Source organism: Carettochelys insculpta, chromosome 6 (assembly GCF_033958435.1).
Source record: "Carettochelys insculpta isolate YL-2023 chromosome 6, ASM3395843v1, whole genome shotgun sequence".
In the NCBI taxonomy this organism is placed as follows: domain Eukaryota; kingdom Metazoa; phylum Chordata; order Testudines; family Carettochelyidae; genus Carettochelys; species Carettochelys insculpta.
In genome coordinates this window covers 44397931-44421041 of record NC_134142.1, presented here as the reverse complement: position 1 = coordinate 44421041, position 23111 = coordinate 44397931, and the positions used below count along the sequence as shown (strand labels likewise).

Genomic DNA, 23111 nt, shown 5'->3' with positions numbered 1-23111 from the left:
AGTTTACTAATGAAGCGCTGAAATACATATTCAGCGCTTCATTAGCATGCGGGAGGCTGCGGCACTTCGAAATTGACGTGGCTTGCCGCCGCGCGGGTCGTCCAGACGGGGCTCCTTTTCGAAAGGACCCCGCCTACTTCGAAATCCCCTTATTCCTATGAGCAGATAGGAATAAGGGGACTTCGAAGTAGGCGGTTCCTTTCGAAAAGGAGCCCCCTCTGGACGAGCCGTGCGGTGGCAAGGAGCGTCAATTTCGAAGTGCCGCGGCTGCCCGCATGCTAATGAAGCGCTGAATATGTATTTCAGCGCTTCATTAGTAAACTTCGAAATGGCCATTTGCATGGCCATTTCGAAGTTTTCAGGCTAGTGTAGACATACCCTTCATACCACTCCAAGGCTATAATGCTGCAAAAACACCTCATCCCTTACCTTCATTGTCTGCTCCTTGGCCTGTTTCTGCCTGCAGTGGAGATTGGAGGTTCTCAGATTAAATGGTTGATTACGAGTTGGCTCTTTGACTTCCCGTATCTTTATTGCTTCTCTCTGAAATGCCCAGTAAAGTCTTTTAAAATCAGGCACTGTTGGGTTAATTCTTGGTTTAAAGCTGAAGTCGTCTTGCAGGAAGCCAAGTTTTTCTTGCTTGGTTTTGGTGGCAGTTCTGGACTGTGTATCTCTTTGTCTGGCGCTAGTATTGATAGGAGCGGAGGAGTTTTCCAACAGATCCTTGGCTCTCATCTGAATGCGTATTTTCCTGTAGAGTTCAGCTTCTGACAATCAAAACCAAATCAATGAGAAAGACTGGAAGGAGGTACTGAATTGCCAACACAGAAAAGGGAGAGGTTAGGAGCAAGGCCCTCCTATGCTCCCATAAATAAACCTCTCTATGTATTTTAGAGTGCACCTGTCTGTGATTGTTTGTTCAAAAATACATCCTAAACTGAAAGAGCTAGCACCACCAAATTCACTATGTAGCTTTTTCTTACCCTAAGTTAAAGCAAGGTCAGGTTTAGTTGTACCAGGAAAATGGAAGTGCCTGGAATCCAATAGTTTTCCAAAACATGGAAAGGGAGGGGCACAGAGAGGAGGGGAAGACATACTTCAGACTCCACACTGAGGACAGGGAGCACAGGGAACAGATATACTGCACAGTGACCGCTGGGATCAGCTGCAGAAGGAAAACAATGACCAGCTGGAGACAGGGCTCTCCACCCTGCTGGCCACTGGATAGGATAGAATAAGTGCCCTTTGCCCCAAAACCTCCCCCCATTTGGCTGTAGTGCCGGATGGGGGAGCCCTGCCAGCCCCAACCTTCCTGTCATGGCCCCTCTGAGCCTGACCCCTGCCCTGGAGATACCAGAACCAGGAACCTCAGCATGGTGCCTCTCTCCTCAGAACTCAGACTGGGGCCAGAAAGCGCAGCGCAGCCCAGCCCCGTCAGCCCCTACCCACTGAACTCAGACTGGGGCAATGAAGCCCAGCCCAGAGGACAAGCTGAAGTCAGAAGTGGCATTCCACCTCCCCCACTCCCTACAAACGCTGGAGCCAGGAAGCAGGCCCAGAACACCCCTACCCCTCCTGATCAGTGCCACCTTCACTGCTATGAGTGGCCCTGGTTGCCCCCCTGCCCCCAGCCCCAAGACCTTCCAGCCCCCTGCCCTGATTCTTAAAGCCCCTGATCCCTATAAACTCTGCTTATTCATCCACCCCCGCATTCCCAGCCCTGAGTGCACCATCCCGGCCTGAGCCACTCACACTCTGCCTGCACTCCAACACCTGTCTCCCACTGTCCTAAGCCCTCAAAACTCTTCCAGCCCCTGCACTCACTCCCCTACTCCCATCCAGAGCCCCTCACAACACCTAAACACCTACTCCAAGCCCCACCACACACAAAACCATCCGCTGAGTCCCCTCCCCACCAAACCCTCTGCTGTGACATCTGCACCCCGACACCAAGCCTTCTGCCCTAAGCCCCCACCCCCTGCTCTCACTCCTGCAATCTCCACTCCCTGACTGGAGTCCTTCCAACCTGCCAAGCCCCTGAACTCACTCCTCCTTTCCCAGGCCAGAGCCCAGCCCCAAACACCTACGCTGAGTCTCCCCCCACCAAACTCCACTCTCCAACTGAGCCCCTCCACTCTCATCCCACCACCCTTCATCCCCTGCCCTGAAGGCCCACACCTAACACCTGCTCTGACTCCTGCAGCCTCCACCAGAATCTGAGCAAGGCCAGGTAGATCTGCTGGTATCTTTTAATAGACCGAGTTCTATTGGCGAGTAAGAAACTTTTGAGTTACACAGCTAAATACAAGGTTAAACAGAGTTTAAGTACATAGTTCAATCTTATGGAGTAGCTTTAATACTGAATATCTTTCCCAGAATGGAGCAGGAGCTCTGTATAACTCAAACGCTTATCTCAGAAGTTGCTCTGATAAAAGGCATTACCTAACTGATCTTGTTTCTCTAATGTCCTGGACCAGCACAGCTACAACAGCATTGCATTACCCCCTTCATATTATTCATGTAAATAGGCAATTTTACACTGTGGAGAAAACATATTCCTGATTCACATATTGCATATACTTGGAGGTTCACTCCTTGAAGTAGGTTATGAGAGAGCCCTGCCTCCCTGCTTCCTTTACTCACCCTCTGATAAAATAAATGTTTGTACATGATGGATGCACACGCTAACAAGAAGCCCTCTTTCAGTCCCTACACCTGGGACAACTGCTGCTTTCTTATGGCTCTGAATGTTCTTGACTTTTCTCCCGAAGAGAGGTCCTTATCAGGAAGTGCCTAACAGGACAAGGAGCAGAACATATTATTTCCCAGCATTCATTGGCATGGCAGCCTGACAGCAAGAAAGATGATGGGTGAAGTGACATGGAATCCCTTCTACAAGAAGACCAGTAAGCACTTTACCTTTGAGTTTATCCCCAAGAATTGGGTTATATGTGGATTTAGGGACTGTCTTGCTGCCTTTTGGTTTGGAGTTCTCAACTGGAGCCAGCGCTGCCAGGACCTTCTGTTTCATGATCTCCTTTTTTTTCTCCTCCTTCTCCAGGAAGCTGAAAGGCTGCTGAGTGGAAAGGAGCAACTCTTTTCTCCTCTGTTTTGCCAGCCCCCTGCGAATCTCATTCTGCTCCATTATTTCCTGGTAGAGTGGCAAGTAGACATGTGCAGGTACTGGCTGTGCCCGGAACTGCTTTTGACACTCTGCCTCCTCTTGACTTTGTCTTTCCTCCCTTTGTTTCTCCAGCTCAAGGGATGCACGTGATTTCACCAAATGGGACTTTTTACGAGCCTCACGCAGAGTCATCTTGAAGGGCTTGGGGATGGTGATAGAAGAAACCCAGGCAGATGCAGTACTCTTTGGCCTCAGGTGGGACTGAGGAAGTGACAGAGGATTTTGCTGATCCCAGGGACTGTCTATGTTTAGGTCAGTTAAAGAACTAGACTGGCTTATGATACCAGATCTGTGAGGAGGACAAAGACATAATTATTAAGGAGCCAGGAACAAATAAAGTGACAAGAAATTTCAAAGGGACATGCAATAGAGAACATGGCTAGGTAGAATTGATACATATATCTGTACAGTCTTCTGAGAACCTCTGATCAAAAGTGCTATGTCAGTGCAATATACTAGACAGCTGCATAATTTGTTGCTTATTATGTGGGCCAAGCCACACACAAAGCGCACTCTGACCCCTTGATGCCTAGAACTTTCCCTGAAAGTCTGGAAGTTATTCAACGTGGACTTCCAAAATTATCATGTTATAGGCAAACAGAAATGCCTTGGAGTGGAAGGTTAGGCCCACTTACTCCCCAGTACTGGTATTCAGCTGGAGGTATTTCCAGGAGGATCATAAGCAGAAGGAAAATAACAGGTTTGCAATGTTTCCTACCTTGGTGCCTCATATGCCTTGCCATGCAGAATCAATCGCCCATTGTCCTGGAAGAAGTCTTCTAGTTCCTTCTTGATGGGTTCCTGGTTGCCCTCCAGTTTTGCCTGGTACAGTAAGCCCAGTTCTAGAAGATACTGTTTGTTTTTCATCTTGAGTGCCTGCAGTGTATCATAATATGCCTCTGCTGAGTCTGAGGCAGTTGCCATCTCCTCGCCTGGCTGGAGAAAATCCAACAGGTCATTTGTCCTGGGCTGAGAGGCACCGCCATCAACTCTCTCTGTTTCTGGGTCAGAATCTGAGGAGGCTTGAGGTAGAAACTCCTAGAGAGATCAGAGCTGGATGTTCAGAAAAGCTATTAGTAACTGACTTACACTATTGTCTTGAGCTCACAGAGGCAACTCCCTGACATAGCCTGTGTTTGGTCTGATGCCAACTTATTCTCAGCCAGCTACAAAATATATATATCCAGATGCAGGAAGGCAGATAATATAACATAAAAGAGCTGATCGAACCTGTACAAAAAGCAGAATATTCTACTCTTCTGTCATGTCATGTCATCTTCTTGTTGTTAGGACTGTTTCACTTTACACACTACAATCTATACAACTGGATCCTTTATGCTGTCCTTCCCACCTTTTGGGCACAGTGGTGAATCTTCCCTTTCCTGTTTCAGCTGACATCAGTAGCAAAAAATCTCCCATTGATGATGATGTCAGCAGTATTGAGCCTCTAACTCTCACTGGAGCCAACGGCAACAGGAATCAGCTCCAAACTATCTACAACAAAATGCATTAATAACAATCTGCTTTTCCCACAAATAATGCCAGGTGGTTGTTTTGAGTTTTATCTATTTGGCAAATCTGGATAGCTGTGATCAAGCATTTCTTATGCCCAAATTTTAGTTTTTAAGGTGCCCCAGGACTCGTCCTTGTTTTTGTAGATACAGACTAACATGGCTACCCCTGATGCATTTCCCAGCTAGTGGGAGACAAAGAAATAAGAGTCCATATTTCACCTCAGGGTAATTCGTGAATAACCTATAATACAAACATCCCTCTTTGACCTCTGGGGTGAACCTGGCAGTTGCCAGGTCCCATTCCTTTTCCATTCTATATGTTTAGGGACATAAAAGAAGTGTTTATGATGGAAGCTGGTTATAACCTTATGGGGGCAAAGGCTGCAGCCCCTCCAACAGGCAGACAAAGGGGTCCCACTGTAGACTTCCAAAATCTGAGCACCACTATTCTCTCCTGACTCTCAGTGATTCATTTCAGGAAACTGCTGATGTCCAAGCTATGTGGCTAGCCACGAGAAAGGTGGGTGTGGGGCGGGGGGCAGAGAGGGACAAAGGGTGTAGCTCATTGTCTCATGTCGTGACACTTAAACCACATACTGAGAGAAGGAGACTTCTTAACAGTCTTAGAGGAGAGCTGCCTGGCTTTTAGCTCAAACTGCATAGGCTCCTGCGCTAAGCTCCCGAGGTTCCAGGTTTGAGACCACCTGTCAGCAATTATACATGCACTGAGACTGAGGAAACCCGTCTTCAGATCCCTGCTCCCCATGGTCTCCCTGGATGACCTCAGGCAAGTGCTGTGGCCTCGAAGAGCTCTACATTAGCCAGAGCAGGGGCGGTGCCCCGTTGCTTTGGTAACGGGGCTATGGCTCTGACGTTACTGTGAAACCCGCACGCGCCGGGACACCGTTCCTCGGCGCGCGGAAACAAAAGACCGGTAGTTCCCTCCGCCGCTTCACTCACCTGCCGGGTCCAAGCCCCTCCCCTACCCGCTGACGGCCCCATTTTGGCTCCGGTTGGGTCTCCCACTTGCCTCAATAGCGTTCTACCTGTGTTACGCACAGGCTGTGCCTAGCCCCGCCCTCAGACTGGCTCTACTAGCTCATTGGTCAGTGGATGCCGGCAGCTACTCCAATTAGCGCTGTGGCCTGGCCTCTCAGCCCGCCCTCTCTGTCGTCACAGCTGCACTAGCCAATGATCGCCTTTTCCACCGCCGGTCGGTTCGGAGGACCTTCCGGGTAGAAGTGGTGCGGCCTGCGCGTCGTCTGTTGGCAGCCCCGTTACCATAGCACCTGTTTCCTCATTTCCGATGAGGGAGGATGTTATGGTTCTGGCTCCGTCACTTCCGCAGTTATGGCGGCGTCGGCGGCTTGTTTCTTATCCCCGGCTAGGGGATGGCTCTGTTGTCGGGCCGGGCGAGCCGCGGCCCTGGCGTGGAGGGTTCCGGTGCGAGCCGCAAGCACCGGGCCGCTGTACGATGTGGTGGTGGCGGGCGGGGGGATGGTCGGGAGCGCAATGGCCGCCGCGCTGGGTAAGGCCTTGTTGCGTTCTCCTGAGCTGGGGGCTTGGGGACAGCTGGCTGTGGGTGGGTGAGAGTGTTTTCGTGAGCGACAACGCCCGGCCTGTGAATATGACGAGAAAGGCCTCTGAGCCTGGTGGGTGGAGGACTTGGGGTAGAGGGATGACCCAGACCTAGGCAACATCAAACCTTGCGGCTCAGTGGTGGATTGCGGGGCCCCGATTGAGGTTTGTCCATTCTCTGCCGGTAGCTTTGAAACGGTACAACGCTCTCCTCCACCCCTCAAAACGGGCAAACGGCTGTCCGTGGGAAAAGAGCCTCAAAGGGCTGTCAACTTACTCGTGTAGAGAGAGGAAGGAAGTAACCGATATGGGGAATACAGAAGTATGCACCATAAAGGGACGTACAGACCTATTGATTGGGAGGAGTGGAGAAGTCGCACACAAGATCTGAACTGTGTGCAGGCCAGGTTTAAAATGGAGTTGTCACTAGTTTGAATAGGGTAGTTGTTATGCTTCCTGTGGAAGAGGCTTTTGGGAAGTGGTGTGTCGGTTGTGGGGCAAAGAAAGGAAAATCTCTTTAACTGCAGCAGCAGTTGCATTTCTTTTTTTTTTAAAGACCTCAATAAGAAACAGAACACATACTTTAGAAAATGCAGAGTTGTGGTGGTACTTCCCAGGCAAACTCAGCTTCTATAAAGGTGCCTGTAGGAGTTCAGAATATCAGTATTTTACCTGTTCCTAAACCATTTTGTCCCATGTCTTCTCAACCATACAACAGACATGATTTCCTGAAACAGTGTTGCTACACACATTAATTGGGTTGTATAAATAAGTATCAGTCTGAAATTAAGTGTATGCACAGTGAAAATGTCAGTTTTTGTTAATGGATTGCCTGTTACAGAACTCTAAAACCTATGTCTAATTACTTATTTTAAGTTTTAGACATGTATTGTAATGGTTTCAAACATAGCTCATTCCCCATAATTGAAAAACCTTGTTTTTACGGGTGTTGTGTCTTGGGACCTCTTGATTAATTGACTGTATATTTTCCCTACAAAATGTCCACTTGCCCAACATACCAATTTACAAGGTAATCAGCCTCCCTATAATGATATCATAGAGTAGTTTCATGATCAAGAATTTTTAGTGTATAAGGTCCCACATTAAATTGATTTTTAAAGAGGCATTAGATTATTTTCATATATATTTTTTTCTCCCTGCAACATCACTGCAGGGTAACAGGGTATAGTTAAAATTGTTCAGCTGTCTTAACTTCCATAACATATGGATGTCTTTTAGATGCAATTGTAACTTTGAACTTCATGAGTTTGTAGTTCTTGATTTGGAGTTAATTGCAGGAACCCTATAATATATTTTTACCCTTAACTTACAAGTGCATACTTGTAACCTTAACTTCATTTTGGTAGTGTGTGTGTGTTTGTTCATTTTTTTTGGTGTGGGAATTTACTTTAATTTTTTTTTTAAATCACAAGGACTAAAAAAGAAACCTAAAGAGAATGTTAGTTATTCTATTTCTATTTATTTTATATTGCCATCATGCTGAAAGGGCATAACAAGTGGGGTTCCAAAGAGGTCTTTCTTGGACCAGTTCTGTTCAATATCTTCAGCAACAATTTTGATATGAGCATAGAGAGTATGTGTATTAAATTTGCAGATACCAAGCTGGGAGGCGTTGCAACTGCTTTGAAGGATAGGGTCATAATTCAAAATGATCTGGACAAACTGGAGGAATGGTCTGAGGTAAATAGGATGAAGTTTAATAAGGACAAATGCAAAGTACTCCACTTAGGAAAGCTTAATCACTTTCACGCATACAAACTGGGAAGTGACTGTCTGGCGAGGAGTACTGCAGAAGGGGATCTCGGGTTATAGTGGATCACAAGCTAATTATGAGTCAACAGTGTGGTGCTGTTTCAAAAAAAGTAAACATGTTTCTGGGAGGCATTAACAAGAATATTGTGAGCAAGACTCGAGAAGTCATTCTTTCTCTCTACTCTGTGTTGATTAGGCCTCAAATGATGTATAGTGCCCAGTTTTGGGCATCACATTTCAAGAGGAATGTGGAGAAACTCTGGAAGGTCCAGAGAAGAGCAACAAGAATGATTAAAGGTCTAGAGAACAGGAGCTATGAGGAAAGACGGAATGAATTGGGCTTGTTTAGCTTAGAAAATAAAAGACTGAGAAAGGACATGATAGTGGTTTACAAGTACCTAAAGGAGGAGGGAGAAAAGTTGTTCTTCTTACCCTCTGAGGATAGGACAAGAAGCAACAGGCTGCAACAAGGGAGGTTTAGGTTGGACATTAGGAAAAATTTCTTAAGTGTCATGGTGGTTAAACACTGGAATAAATTGCCTAGGGAGGTTGTGGAATCTCTGTCACTGGAGATATTTAAGAGCAGGTTAAAAAGACATCTAGCTAGGCTGGTCTAGATGGTACTTGGTTCTGCCATGAGGGCAGGGGACTGGACTGGATGACCTATCAAGGTCCCTTCCAATTCTAGTGGTATGATTCTATGTATTATTAAACCATTAAATTTTTTTAAGAACAGATTCACAGATGTACTAAAGCCAGAGCAGTTCAAAGCAGCTGAAGTGTACCAGTGATGCTGGCCTTTAATTTGAAGTGTACTTAAAAGGGCTTTTTGAAATATGAAGGGGGACAGACAGAGCCTAGTGCCTATGTCCAATTGTCTCTGTGCCTTAAAGGTTCCCTTTAGATCTCTGCCTTTTCGCAGTGCTCAGTGGAGCTGAGGCAGTAGTGTTGCAGGGAACCTTTCAAGCGTTCATCCCAAAGCTAATATGCACCAGAGCACCTTTAAACACTAGTAACAATTGGGCAAAGTAACCAACCAATGAGAACTATTCTTGATAAGTGTCCGCTTTCCTTCATGCTATTGAGTCATTTCAGTCACTAGAACAGTTGTATGGGAATTGGCTATCAAGGAAGAGTAGTGATTGGATGAGTTATTTTAAAGAGCACAGTTACCCCACTTAATGAATTTCTTGAGTCTTATTGTAGCCTATATTACCATAGCAATTAGATATCGTAATAATTAAATACTTACCTTAGTTGCAAATTTATTCTTTTCAAGTATAGCCCCTGCAAAAGAATTCAGACAATTTTAACTGTGTGGAAAGTTTGAATTGCCTTTGTTGTTCCTTTGTAAAGATCATCTGGGACAAAGGAAAGATTGGTGCAAATGCTAAGTTTCTTAAAGAATATGGTTCTTAATTTTATATCAAAAACTAACAAATTTACCTGTAAATGTTCAGAAAATGTGTTCTGTATTTAACAAGTACCGTAAGTCTTGGAGGTTACACTGCACTTTTTCATACAAAACTGTTTGAATCCTTGCTTTAATTGTAAAACAGATCTTGACCTTAACTATGAAGTTGCAAACAGTGCTTCTATAATATTAAATCTGCACTTACATAGTTAGAAGCACATGCATTGTGTGTGCTTTTCCCTGTAGGGATTGTGCTTTGAATTTCTCAGAGCAAGATGGATGGGAAGTTCTTGATACATAAACAGAGAAATTAATTTGAATTAAAATTATCTTAAATATTTGATTGTTTCAGGACATGATGTCCACCTCCGTGACAAGAAAATCCTGTTACTGGAAGCTGGCCCAAGGAAAGCGTCTGACCATTTGCCTGAGAGTTACAGTAACAGGGTCAGTTCTATCTCCCCAGGGTCAGCCAACTTGCTGACCAGTAAGTACCATTGTTCTTGTTCTTTCTATTTAACATTTTAATCTGAAACTGGAATTGGTTTTATTTTTGAGGCCCCTGAGAATTCTTCTGATTGGGGCTGTCCCTCATACTTAAACTAATTCGGCTGATTCCTGTTCTTTGTTTAACTGCTATGCATTCTGAATTGTGTGTCTAAATCAGGCTTTTCTAGGGTAGAGATAATTCCTTTTTGTTCTGGAATATTTGTTCATTTTGTAAATACTTTTGTGTGATTCCAGCACTAGTTAAAGGTCTTGAACAGACAGTTACAGAGTATTCTACCTGCAGCCTAGCCTGTGCAAAGTAAGCTTCACACACTATTCCTTAATTTATATTCCTCACCCCCTGCCTTAGAGGAAATAATTCTGCATCATAGTTCAGTATCCTGGGACCATTCAGTCTGTGACTTCTCTGGTGACAAGACAGCAAGAAGTGGACAGTTAGTATTGATAGTACTGATGAATTTTGAGATTTGAAGTCTTCTCCACTTTGAGTAACTGGACTGAGGTTTGCAGCCACACAAAGCAAAACATTTCAAGTTTCTGAAATGATCTTGTATCTGCTTTCTAGAATACAGCTCTCAGCTGGCTCCTCCAAACCTTTTATTCTTGTTCTTCGTTTTTTTTACCACATGAATATTTAGGTAGGTGGAAAGATTTTTGGCTGGTTCATGCTCCCTAGCCTTGTAAGCTTGAAGCTATACTACTAATTTTTAAACGAAGTAGGGTTAGGTCTGGTTAGGATTTGGATGTCTGAACTCCAAGACCAACCAGTTTGCTCTGAGTTGTTGCTGAACTAATACCCCAGCCTGGAGCAGGAGCTCAGTGGTGCCACATTTGCCGTTATGAGACACAAAACTGATATTCTGACCACTTATCCTAAGGCACCTTGGCGAAGAGCAGGGATGTCTCTGGGTCTTCTGCAAATTCAAACTCCAGTGATTCTGTTCCTTCTCCATCTCTCTTTTCTACCACCTCTTACATTTTCATGATTCCAAGTAGGTCTAGTAAAAATGAATTTTTCATAGACATTTTTGAATGTCACGTACATTTTTCACAATTTTTATGGAATTTTTTGACAACTTTTTTTCCCTTATTCCAAAAAACAAAACAAAACAAAAGTTGATAGTTCCTTCCTTCCTTCTTCTAGGAGAGGGAAGGACTGAAAATGACAAAACCCAAAACTTTATTGTATGTTATATGAAGCAATGTCTTCCAGATTTATTTTAATTAAATTTTTTGAACTGTTGGATTTCAAAAATTTTTTTTTCTTTTGACATCGCCACCCCAATATTCACAGAAAAACAATTCAACGAATTCTAATCCCAAAACAATTAACAAAGAGAAATCTCTTCACCCATCCCTGAAACAAAACCCTCTGCGAAGTAGAAGGATGGACTTGTTCAGTCTTTGCAGAGTGGGACTCCACAATGGCTTTTGATTTAGAACTGAGAGAAGAATATTGTATCCAATTGAAGAAAAGTCCTTTTTTTCTGAGTACAGCATCGTTCACTTTTTGACTTCACAATAGTTGGCTGAACAATGTTTTGCCTGTTGCTGTCCTTCATTCCTGCAGTCTGTTGCAGATAATCTCTGTGCAGCTTCCGTTATTTGTTGTTATATCTAGGCTTGGGACGTTTGTCAGTTGACAAGTTAAACAATGTCTGTTGACCTCCTATTATTTGACTAAGGTCAAATATTCCAGCAAGAATGCTCTGATGAAGATGTTGGCCTTCCTTTTGTATTGTATCATGTTCCTGGTATTCATTTTTTAAAGAACTTAATTTCATTGTTTCACATTTTTCTATGCTTAAATAACTCAGTTAAATAACGTGATTTGTTATAATTAAGCATGAGTATTTATCTAAGGCTAAGCCTACTGGAGACTTTTTGTTGTTGTTTTAATAAATTGGTGCTTTAAAATATTGCCTATTTTTGTCAATGATCAATTGACTATTCAGATATTGCCAATTATTTTTGCACTCCTCATATCTTTACTCAAAGATATCCTACTCATATCAATACCCAGAGTAGTTCACCATTGTCTGCTTAGCTATCATATTGCATATTACAGCTTTGGAAACATGTGAGATGTGGTGGTATGCCCAACATTGGTCCTCCTTATTTCTGATTCTGAGAATCATCCCATCAGATCAGAATTATTCAATTACATTTCTAGTTCACTTTGTATTTGTTTATAGAAACAGTTAAGATATTTTAGTCTGTACTTAGTTTCATAGTATCTGTAATTTCATTTTCTGTAGGAAAAACTCTCTTTCAGGTCCTATTTGGACAGGGAGTATGTACCAGTGTTTTGAAAGAAGTGAAACTTCCCTTCCCCACACACTTCTGAATCTTTACCCTGAGTGATTTGTGTCAACATTTACTTGGGGGATTCTCCTGGATGTTCATCACTTTTCTTGTTACTTCATTGTTCTCTGCACTGAATGTAGAACTTCTTAGCTCTATGCTTTTAGTCTTAGAATTGCTTCTGAATTTTATTTCCTCCTCTCTAAAGAGGAACTATCCCCTTTCCTCTCCAGATCATTTATACATTAAACACAAGTTGTGTAATGAAGCAGGTTATGTTCAACATGCAAGATAACTCAGAATTTTGGGCTGGTGTGAAGGGGGCCCTGATGTATGGATGAAAAGACCTTGTCTGTGTCTCATGTAATGCTTATATTATCAGTCATTTGCTGAACACTTGTAATATGCTCAGCACTGTGACATACAAATGGTGACTGTACCAAGGGGGACAAGATCCAGTGTTTAACATGTGGATGGACATTACCCTAGATGACCAGAGTTTGGGAAACCCAGTTTGAGTGGTGTGAACAGTTATTTTTTCTGCTTCCCTTTGTTGGTGACCATTTCACAGAATCATGTTTTTTGTGGGATTGTTTGGCTGAGAAGTGGCTGACTGGTGCTTGGAGAGAAGCATGGCAGAAAATGCAAGAAGGAGAGTTTGAAAACTGCACAGAGGGTAGATTAAGGGAGAGACTTTGGGAGAAGTTTAGGCAAACAGCAGTGATTTGATGGGAATTGAGGTAATATGTAAATAATGTGGGAGTCATGCAGAGTTCTGAAACAATGTGTGGAAGGCCAGAGAAAAGTGAGCAGGTTGTTTGTGGGACCAGGGTTGAATGGGAAATCCGGATTACATCAGAAGTTGTAGACACTGAAGTGAGAGATGACCAAGACCTGGACAAAAAAATTAGGAATAGGAAAAAACATGTTTAGAGTAATTGTGACAGATTTGGTGCTGGCTGGATTAAGTGGCAGGAGGAAGAATGTAATGTGGTAACGAAGTTGCAAGCCTAATTAACCTGAAGGATAGTATAGTCTTCAAGGATAGAAGAGATGGAGAAGGGATACTGATCAGATTTTCTGAACAGCCAGCGGGTGGCTACAGACAGGTCTGAACCCTGTTTCCTAATGATGAAAGAAGAGACTTAACCAACTGTGTCCTTGAGCCTTTCCCTCCCTCCAGTGTCCTCAATTCAGAGCTTAAGTATGATGTAATGAAAGCTGATTGTGTGCTGCACTGAATTCCTGAACTCAGGCCCCCACTGATCTTTCCTCCTATGTTGAATCTATATCAATAAAGAACTTAGACACAGCTCTACATGGGTATAGTAAGCAGACTGTATGAGTAGGCTGGAAGAGTGTTACTCAGTAGGGGGCTAAGAGGAGAAAGAGAGAGAGAGGAAAGTGTATCTGAGTCTCATTTTGGTCTTATGATGATTTTCGCTATATGCTGTGGGTCCTTCTCCGTCTCTTTTAGGTTTTGGTGCTTGGGATCATGTGTGCAGCCTGCGATGCAAGCCCTTCCGTCGGATGCAGGTGCCTGACTCACTGCTGTCAATGCAGTTTGTCTGTTTCTGCTCTTGTAACTAGAATTCTCAGAAATATTTACCCTAGTGGCCCACAATTTAATTCCTTTCTGGAGAACAGGGCACACTGACTAAACCCATTGTATTCTTGGTGAGGCAGTCTTCCTAGGAGACTCTCTCTTCTACATTCTCTGTCGGTGTCCTGACAGTAGAGGCTGGAGGAATAATTCCAAATGGAAACTCTAGAAATTGCCCATCAACTTTGTCTGTTAAGAGAGAGTTGTGGGCAGTTCGTTGTGGAGCTACGCAGTAGGTGCTGAGTCTATGCTGTGTGATAATATTTTCTCTCTCTCTGTCTCTCTCACCCCAAACAGGTGTGGGATGCCTGTTCAGAAGCCATGATAATCTTTGATAAAAACAATTTAGAAGACATGGGTTACATCGTAGAGAATGATGTCGTTATATCTGCTCTAACCAAGCAGTTAGATGCTGTGTCAGGTAGGTGAGAATTTTTTATTTTTTTATTCTCGGTGTGGGAGCTCTCAGTGAGTTGCATTCAGCAGAGAGCCCTGGAATGAGGGAAAAGAGAGGGGGGGCGGGAAGTCCATTCAGCAGATAACTGTGAGGTTTAGTGAGGAGAGTCAGTCCCTTTGAGTTGGGAAGAGATGCTTTTTCTGGGTGGACTTAATAATTTCTAAGCCTTCTAGCCCATGTCATCTTCTGCACTTTACACACACAATCATTGTGATATCTGATGTTTCATTGTGAAGCGTCTTTAACTCCTTTCCTCCCACCAGCTCAGATATTTGGGAGGTGCTCAATCACTGCAGTGATTGGGGAAGTGTAAGTGCCTGGATAGAGAGATTTCTTCCTTGTGCACTAGGGATGGGTGTCAGTGGGTCATCTCTGAGAGTCAGTGTGTTGCGTAGCTGTGCCTTGCCTTTTGCCCTCTTTGTAGCTTTCCTTTTCTCATATCATGCTGTCATGCTGCTATGTTGTGTTCCATCAGATCAGGTGGAGGTTCTCTACAGGAACAGAGCAATCCGGTATACCTGGCCCCTTCCCTGTCATACAACTGACACAAGCCCTTGGGTCAAAATTGACTTAGCTGATGGACGCAGAATAGAGACAAAACTGCTGGTAACTAAACTTCCATTTTCTAGTCCTCAGACACCATCTCTTGCTAAGTTCTTACCAATAGATTTAGATCTGATTTCATGTCTGATGCTACTCCACTAGTGTGGAGGGTTTGAGTGAGGTGAGTTGTTGACTATGTCAGAGATACTGAGCAGTAACTTCAGTAGCCTTCCCAGTGCTTAGCTGAATAGGATTCTTTTGAATTTGATTGGAATGTTCTCATTCATTTGAAAGAAACCACCTACCCAAGTGCAAAGGTGAGACCTTTGCTACTGTATTGAATTAGCTGTACATAAGAAGGGATTTTTCTCTACAGCTATTGAGGAGGTTTCCTTGTATCTCATCCACTTACAGATTGGTGCAGATGGTCAGAACTCCATGGTTCGGAAAGCAGCTGGAATTCAGAACATCCACTATCAGTATGACCAGTCAGCTGTAGTTGCTACTCTGTACTTGTCCGAGGTGAGATCCTTCAGGTTCTTGAGCTGCAGTGTCTGCAGACATTAAATAGGTGATACGAGCTTAGCAGTTCTCATCAGTCCTTCTGTTTCTCCATGTTACAGGCCACAGAGAACAATGTAGCGTGGCAGAGATTCCTCCCTTCAGGGCCAATTGCTCTTCTTCCGGTGAGAGACAATGAGTTTTAACTCGCCCATCTTTAACTTCAGGAGCGGGGAATCTTCAGCCTGCAGTCCAAATCTGGACCGTGGCTTGTCTGGATCCAGACCCCAGAGCTTGTGGGTTCCCTCCGCAGAACCTGGCCTGCAGCAGGGTAGAGGGTTTGAAGCTCTGAGCCTCACAGGTCAAATAAGGCAATCCGCGGTCTCGATCCAAACCGTGGCCTCTGCTAGGGATGATCACTGTGGGGGGCAGGAAGTGGTTTCGCTGCTGTTCTCCCAGCCAGGGGAAGGGAGGGAGAGCAGCAGCAGCCTGCCCAGGGGCTTCCTACTGCTGCTCTGATTGGCAGCAGGGGGTGGTGCCTGGGAACAGAGGGAAGGAGGTGCAGAGCCATGTGCACCTGGGAGTACTGCAAAGGTAAGCTGCACCCCTGTTGATCAGCTCCTGTGCCCCCTCCTTTCCAGACTCCCTTCCTGCACCCACCTCTTGCCCAGACTCACCACCTGTATCCTGCTCTTGCCCCCTCTCTCCCAGACCTCACCTCTACCCTGAGCCCTATCTTCCAGACCCCCCGTCCCAAACCCTCCTACACCCTTCCTCTCATCTAGACCCACTTCCCAATCCTTCTCTTACACACCACCTCCTGCCCAGATCCTTCACCCACAGCCCACTCGTGCACCTTCCTTCCCACCCAGACCCCATAGTCAGGGATCACATCCATGAGGAGGGGTTTTGGTTTGTTTGCTTGTTTTTCTTTCTTTTCACTTCTGTGGCACCTGACTTGAAAAAGTTTTCCCATCCCAGTTCAATTCTTTGGTCTATTTCTTTTTAGTCATCTTTCTTCTGCTTTTCAGTGACTGGTTACATTGCCTCTATCTTGTCTCATGGCTTATCCTTATTTTGGTAACTCTTGACATATCACTGTTTTCTGTAGTTGATTGTCTCCCCCTGCCCCCACCCTCCCAGTTCTTATTATTTCCTTCCTGTCAGCTTTTTTGGGTCTGGAGCCCCTTGCGCATACTGGTTTGGGGGTGGGGTGGGGTGGGTGGGATGCAGGCCCTTGTCCAAATTTGTTTGCGAATGGATCCTGAGCCCTTTCCTGGTGTGGCATGTGAGGAGCCTTGTACAGGTTACTACTGTCTCTCTGCATACTGACTCTCCTGGTTCTCTTGGGTCAGCTCTCTGACACTGCCAGTTCTTTGGTTTGGTCTACATCTCATGAACATGCATCACAGCTTCTTAACATGGATGAAGAAAGCTTTGTGGACACCATCAACTCTGCCTTTGTGAGTACCATTATTTCATGAGGATGCAGAGCTGTCTTTATTGCTGTGATAAGGGACAGTATAGACTTCTATAGATCAAAGAATGTTTGCTGTTTTGGTACCTATTTACTCTATCCTATTATACAAAAAGTACTTAGTGCAATTAACATGGCAACTTTGAAATGCATAAAGGGTAATATTTATTAATGGAAGATATAACTAACATAGTGAAACTTGCTGATGCAGGATACTGTTGAAGCGGACTTTTTTTTATTAAGCTTTAAAAACCATTTGATGAATAAGTATAGCTTCCACAGTGACACTAGCTAGAGTGAAATAGGGAATTTCAATCCTTCTCCTTCTGTGTAATTACTAGAATTGCAGGTTGGGAAGAAATGTGTCTCTCATGTGGTATCACTGCAAGTAAGTGCATTATGGAAAGTATCAGAGGGGTACCCATGTTAGTCTGTATCTTCGAGAACAACAAAAAGTCTTGCGGCACCTTATAGACTAACAGATATAAGTTTTTGTGGGCAAAGACCCGCTTTGTCAGATGCATGAGGTGAGTGTGCATCTGACAAAGCGGGTCTTTGCCCATGAAAGCTTATGCTCCAAAATATGTTAGTCTATAAGGTGCCACAGGACTTCTTATTGCATTAGGGCAAGATGAACATCTTCCTCTAATGAATCTGGAATTGTCCACAGTTGCAGTTGGGATAGCAGGCCGGATAGCTTTGTTCTGATCTTTATGAACCTAACATAGTATATTATGGAAGTTGCAGTAAGCTGATTTGGAAGAAAAATATGCCAGTGGGCACTGAAAAGTATCAGATGGGTAGGCCTGAACAGAAAGATATTTATGTATGTTCATTGTGTTGTTGACAGCACCACCTCTTTGGTCTCCCACAGAACTTTACCCTGTAATTCTAGACATACTTCCTTCCCCACCGTTTTTTCAACATACATATTTTGTCTGGCTTATTTTTATATAAATGAATGCAAAATCTGAGCACATTTTTAAAGTGTAGTTGTGCTTTGAGATGATAGCTCATGCATTGTGAGGGTCCTCCTGTTAGTCAATGCAGAAATTCCTGGGAGACCTGCCAATCTACTACTTTTCACTTCCAGTTTTCTTTCCACAAAGTCTAACAAACCCTTTAATAAAGAATTTTCTGTTTTAGTCTTGAGTTCATTCACTGAATGTGCTGACTTGTGACTCTTCTGTCATTCAGATTTGGTTTAATTTTGTATTAAGGTAGCTTTTGCCTTTGAATTACTTTTATGTTTGTTGATTATTAGTACATGTCTTGCTCAAATAGAAAGGTATGGACTCTCTTCTGCTTGCTGTAGTGAGTACTTATGACTTTGCGTGGATACTAATCAGGCTGTATAACTAGTAGATAAAAGTGTCTGATATAAATGCATGAGCAATAACTCGAAAACCTATTACAATTTTGCTAGATTTCTGTGCAGCTTTCCATTAAGGCATTTACAGGCTGACGTTTTTGACACTTTAAGTCAATTAAAAAAAAACTCTAAAACATTTGTTTAAAAAAACCTGACGTGAGAGATCTTCACATGGGAGCTTTACTAAATCATACCTCCAAGTGGGCTACCCTGTATGATTGAAGTTAGATTAGCACTGGAAATTGTGATGGAGTGTGAATTACTTCTCAAAATGATAGGAGCAGGCTCTTTTCTGTCTAACAGGCCTTCTCATTGGCCATCAGGATGGGTTTGTTTGCTGAGTGATCAGAGCTGTGTGTTTGGGGACTTTTGTTCATTTATGCATCAGCCTACTATTTAGGACATGTTGCTTTTGGGAATTGTCTCTTCCTTCTCCTCTTTCAGTGCCTAGTATGTTGCGAGTATCATACAAGTATGATATCAAAACAAGTATCGGAGGGGTAGCCGTGTTAGTCTGGATCTGTAACAGCAACGAAAGGTCCTGTGGCACCTTATAGACTAACAGAAAGTTTTGAGCATGAGCTTTCGTGAGCACAGATTCACTTCATCAGATGAAGTGAGTTTGTGCTCACGAAAGCTCATGCTCAAAACTTTTCTGTTAGTCTGTAAGGTGCCACAGGACCCTTCGTTGCTGTTATACAAAACAAAGCATTTGTAATTTTGTTGGGACACCTGGAAGCCTTGGACACCATATAAATCAATTTTTATTGTTATTTAGTGGAGCAACCTACACCACTCGGACTTTATTGATACTGCTGGATCTGTGTTCCGATCTGCTATTTCTCTCCTGATGCCATCAGGGACTGCAGCCCGCCAGCTGCCCCCAAGCATCGCCAGAGTGGAGCCAAAGAGCCGAGCTGTGTTTCCTCTTGGAATGGGGCATGCTACGGAATATGTCCGGCATCGGGTGGCGCTTATTGGGTATGCTGCTTGTTGAGGGCTATGACTGCTATGGTTGGTTTTTATGGGGGAAAAAGGCCATTTCAGGTACCATAGAGAGTGCAGTGTTTAGGGAGTGAGGCGATTCCTTTCTGGCACAGCAGGAATGAGGATTGTTTGAGAAGGGTGGTAATTGTGGTGCCAGATAAGTTCCTCTCCCCAGTAAACAGGTGTAGCAGGTGGCTTATGTCTAGAGCCATGCAATGGAAAAGTGACGAGTCCTGTGGCGCCTTAAAGACTAACAATTTTATTTGGGCCTAATCTTGCATAGGCTGCAGTCCACTTCATCAGATGCATGAAATAGAAACATCAGTTAGGTGTAGGGATATATAGCCATGCACATATGGGAACTGCTAGATTGCTATCTACTGGTCAGAGCCAACAAGGCCAATTTAAGTCAGCGTGGATGTGGCCCACTCCCAGCAGTTGGGAGATGGCGAGAATACCAAAAGGGGGGAAAATTACTTTTTTAGTGAGCTAGCCACTCTGTCTGTATTAAAACTGGTCTGATAGTGTTGACTTTGCATGTGAAATCCAACTGTGCAATTTCATGCTGCAGTCCATTTTTGAAGGTTTTTTGGCTCGAGAATGGCATCTGTTAGGTCTGTTACTGAGTATCCAAGGGAGTGCTTACCTAATGGTTATTGCGTATTACTGTTCTTAATGTCTGACTTGTCAATTTATTCTTTTGCATAGAGGTGGTCCAATTTGACCAATGTACATGGCACTGGGGCATTGCTGGCACATGATGACCAATATCACATTAGTAGATGGGTAGTGCACAAGCCCCAGATGACTGATGTGATTAGGGCCCACGATAGTGTCACTTGGGCACATATGTGAACAGAGTTGGCAGTGGGGTTTGTTGTAAGGATTGGTTTTCTGGGTTAGTGTTTCTGTAGTCTGGGGATGACTGTTAGTTGGTAGTGACTGTTTGCTTCAGGTTTGGGGGCTGTCTGTGAACAAGGACTGGCCTGCCTCATGAGGTCTGTGACAGGGATCATCATGTAGGAAAGGTTATAGATCTCTGATGTTCTGGAGAGGTTTTAGCTTGGCTGGGGTGGGGGCAGGGGGCAGGCTGTTGCTTTCTTTGTTGGGTCTGTCCTGTAATAAGTGACATTTGTTAGTTTTTAGGGTTCCACAGGGCTCACTGTTTTTGTTGAAACAGACTAACACTATTACCCCTCTGAGACTTCACAATGGACTGGAGAGCTTCCAGGAAAAATGCAGGCAGTGTACATGTAACAGTATGGGAAGGTATTGGATGTCAGATCCATATTAGATAAGGTGCATATATTTATATATAATGGACATGGGGTGCTGCAAGGAAGAGCTTATTAGAGAGGAAGTGAAGCGTGTGCTACATCCACAGTTCTCAACCAGGGGCCCTAGGACCTAGGGGGGCTGTGAGCAGGCTTTAGGAGGCCCATCAAAATAAACCAAAGGATAGTCAGACACACTGGGACCCAGGGCAGAAAGCTGAGCCCTGCTGTCCAGTGCTGAAGCCAAAGCTCAAGCAATTTATCTTTGCAGAGCCCAGGTAGTTGCTCGCCTTGCTGTCCTGTGACACCAGTGCTGGCTTTTAATCTACTGGAAAATAGTTGTTGTGGCACAGGTGGGCCATGGAATTTTTATAGCATATTGGGGGGCCCTGAGAAAGAAAAAAGGTTGACAACCTTTGTGCTACACTGAGGGGGCAGGTGAGGAAAACATGGACTGTCTCTGGTCTTCTGTGGTTGGATCTAAGATGCTCTCTCCTGTGCCCTTAGGGATGCAGCACATAGAGTCCATCCACTAGCAGGACAAGGTGTAAATATGGGCTTTGGAGATATTGCATGCCTGAAGCATCACCTCAGCACAGCAGCCTTTGATGGGAAGGATCTGGGTAAGAATACTTAATCATATGGAATAATCTATTGGAATGATATGAATAACTGCTTCTAAGGTCTTCCACCAGAGCTGAACTTCTTTCTTTTAGACCATGACCTCTTCAGGGCAAGGATTGACACAGCTTGTTTCCTGTATGTATCTGGGTCCGCTGTTGTCTCATTACATGGATGTCTCAGCATATTTATAAAGGGAGATAAGCAGGCATGTCCAAACTTCATCTGTGGACCAGTCAGAGAGAGATGCTCCTGGCTGCATTTCCTTTCCCAAACCTGCCCTGTATTGCGTAGTTTACAGCATATTTCATCCTGCTCGTCACTGGCATAAGGAGAGGTAGGAATAAGAATAGCTGGTGAAGGGCATAGGAAGTTCTTGGATCTTGCTCTTTGCTGACAGAATAGCACCTTTTAAAGATGAATCTAGAGGGTACAGAGATTATTTGTGTATGTTTAGATGTCTGTCGAGCTCATTATGTCAGTGCATGCGCAACTGGGACTGTAGTTTCATTCTCCTCTCTTTTTCAGGCTCCTTAAAGCACCTCTTACAGTTTGAGACAGAACGTCAGAGGCATAACCTCTCTTTAATGGCTGCTATCGACTTGTTGAAGAGACTGTACTCTACCAGCGTTGCTCCCTTTGTGCTGCTGAGGACATGGGGATTACAAACAACAAACGCCTTGTCTCCAGTCAAAGTAAGAGCTACTGTTAGGATGCTACAAACTAATTTATGATACCATCTGTGTCACTGGTTAATGATTGTACTTTGGTTATGCCGTGGGATTTCTTCTGGGAAGATAGGGTTACCTGAAGAGAGGTGTCAGTAAGGTTGTCATCCCCAAAGATTTTTTTTGGGGCCCACGTGCCAGTGTCACCCACTTCCACAGCCAGCTGCCTTGACCTCTACTTGCCATGCTTTCATGAATCATCTGTTAAGCAAACTGCCTATTATCTGCATAGCTCCCTCTAATCCAGAGACCTTTACCAAGAGTTTTAGTTCTTGTCTTTACTGTTTGACCCTGACTGAATATAATTCCCTGGTATGTTGCAGAGGGTCAGAAGCCAGCTATTCTGAGCAGCAGTTACTTAGGAATAAGTAGTCTCCCTAGGCTCAGTGGCTGCCAGGGGAGAGTAATGTGTAGGTTTCTGCACTAATGCTTTGAGTACCTTACAAATGGTTTTAAGTAACCAGCACAGAGACGACAAGAAGTCCTGTGGCACCTTATAGAGTAATGGATAAGCTTCTGTGGGCAAAGACCCACTTTGTCGGATGCATGTAGTGGAGATTCCAGAGGCAGGTATAAATATACAGGCACGTGAAAAGAAGGTAGTACCAATCAAGAGGAAGTCCAGAGTTGACGAACTCAATTCAGTCAGGGAGGATGTGGCCCTCTTCCAGCAGCTTATGTGGAGGTGTGAACACCAAGAGAGGAGAGCCACTCTGCGTCTCATTCAATCCTAAATAGATGGTGTCAAATTTGCAAATGAATTGTAGCTCTGGAAGAGGGCCACATCCTCCTTGACTGAATTGACCTTGTCAACCCTGGCCTCAAAAAGATGGGGGCTTTTCATTTGGCCTTCTCTTCCTAGCAGCATGTACAGTGAATCAGTCCTCAGTGCTGGGCTGCTCAGGATAGAGTGCTTCACCTATCCCTGTGTTAAGATAGGTTATATCTCTCATCCTGTCTAAGGAAAGGGAGACAGAGAGATGGTGTCCAGTGTGGGTAGAGGGAAGGAGGATGCAGTAGCTTTGTCTTGTTTCTAAATATTTCTCACTGGTTCATGAGTGGACTAATTTTTCTCCTCCTCTTCCTCTGTAGGAACAGATTATGGCCTTTGCCAGTAAGTAATTTCTCCATCTATCTATAGCTGCACTTCACCAGTGACTGTAGGATCCTGAGGCCTTTAACTCTCTGAGGACTGTCATGTCTGGTTTGGAAATATGTTTTTAAAGAGTATCTTTGAAAAATAATAAAGTCAAAATGAAACTTTCTTACAA

The 23111-nt window shown here is 44.2% G+C and overlaps 2 protein-coding genes across 5 annotated transcripts in view; one reads left to right on the top strand and one right to left on the bottom strand.

The window, feature by feature from the left end:
- The window catches only part of FAM161B (FAM161 centrosomal protein B), a 16586-nt gene extending 7184 nt beyond the window's left edge, over nucleotides 1-9402 (bottom strand). Inside the window, exons 1-4 of one of the 2 annotated variants that reach the window (XM_074996795.1) lie at nucleotides 9302-9402; nucleotides 3903-4222; nucleotides 2920-3473; nucleotides 430-767 (exon numbers count right to left, since the gene is read on the bottom strand). In XM_074996795.1, coding sequence (XP_074852896.1) covers nucleotides 430-767; nucleotides 2920-3473; nucleotides 3903-4108 — 1098 coding nt within the window. In that variant the 5' untranslated portion in view covers nucleotides 4109-4222; nucleotides 9302-9402. Of the gene's footprint in view, nucleotides 1-429; nucleotides 768-2919; nucleotides 3474-3902; nucleotides 4223-5658; nucleotides 5740-9301 lie in introns of those variants that run through there. The other variant, XM_074996794.1, reaches the window with a different exon arrangement.
- Nucleotides 6031-23111, top strand: COQ6 (coenzyme Q6, monooxygenase). Of its 3 annotated transcripts, none has more exons than XM_074996801.1 (12): nucleotides 6031-6226; nucleotides 9816-9950; nucleotides 13755-13813; nucleotides 14178-14301; nucleotides 14813-14943; nucleotides 15295-15402; nucleotides 15504-15566; nucleotides 16737-16844; nucleotides 19009-19211; nucleotides 20999-21114; nucleotides 21641-21807; nucleotides 22933-23111. In XM_074996801.1, exons 1-12 carry the CDS (start codon nucleotides 6049-6051, stop codon nucleotides 22960-22962), a joined length of 1422 nt encoding a protein of 473 aa, XP_074852902.1. In that variant the 5' UTR covers nucleotides 6031-6048; the 3' UTR covers nucleotides 22963-23111. The 3 variants fall into 3 exon arrangements, with proteins under 3 accessions (XP_074852902.1, XP_074852901.1, XP_074852903.1); XM_074996802.1 differs by having other exon boundaries at nucleotides 6057-6167; XM_074996800.1 differs by lacking the exon at nucleotides 22933-23111 and having other exon boundaries at nucleotides 21641-21846.

Coding starts and splice junctions, on each gene's coding strand:
- COQ6 (XM_074996800.1), top strand. CDS start 6,049: ATGGCGGCGTCGGCGGCTTGTTTCTTATCCCCGGCTAGGGGATGGCTC. Junction 6,227..9,815: donor CGCAATGGCCGCCGCGCTGG/GTAAGGCCTTGT, acceptor TGATTGTTTCAG/GACATGATGTCCACCTCCGT. Junction 13,814..14,177: donor AGCCCTTCCGTCGGATGCAG/GTGCCTGACTCA, acceptor CACCCCAAACAG/GTGTGGGATGCCTGTTCAGA.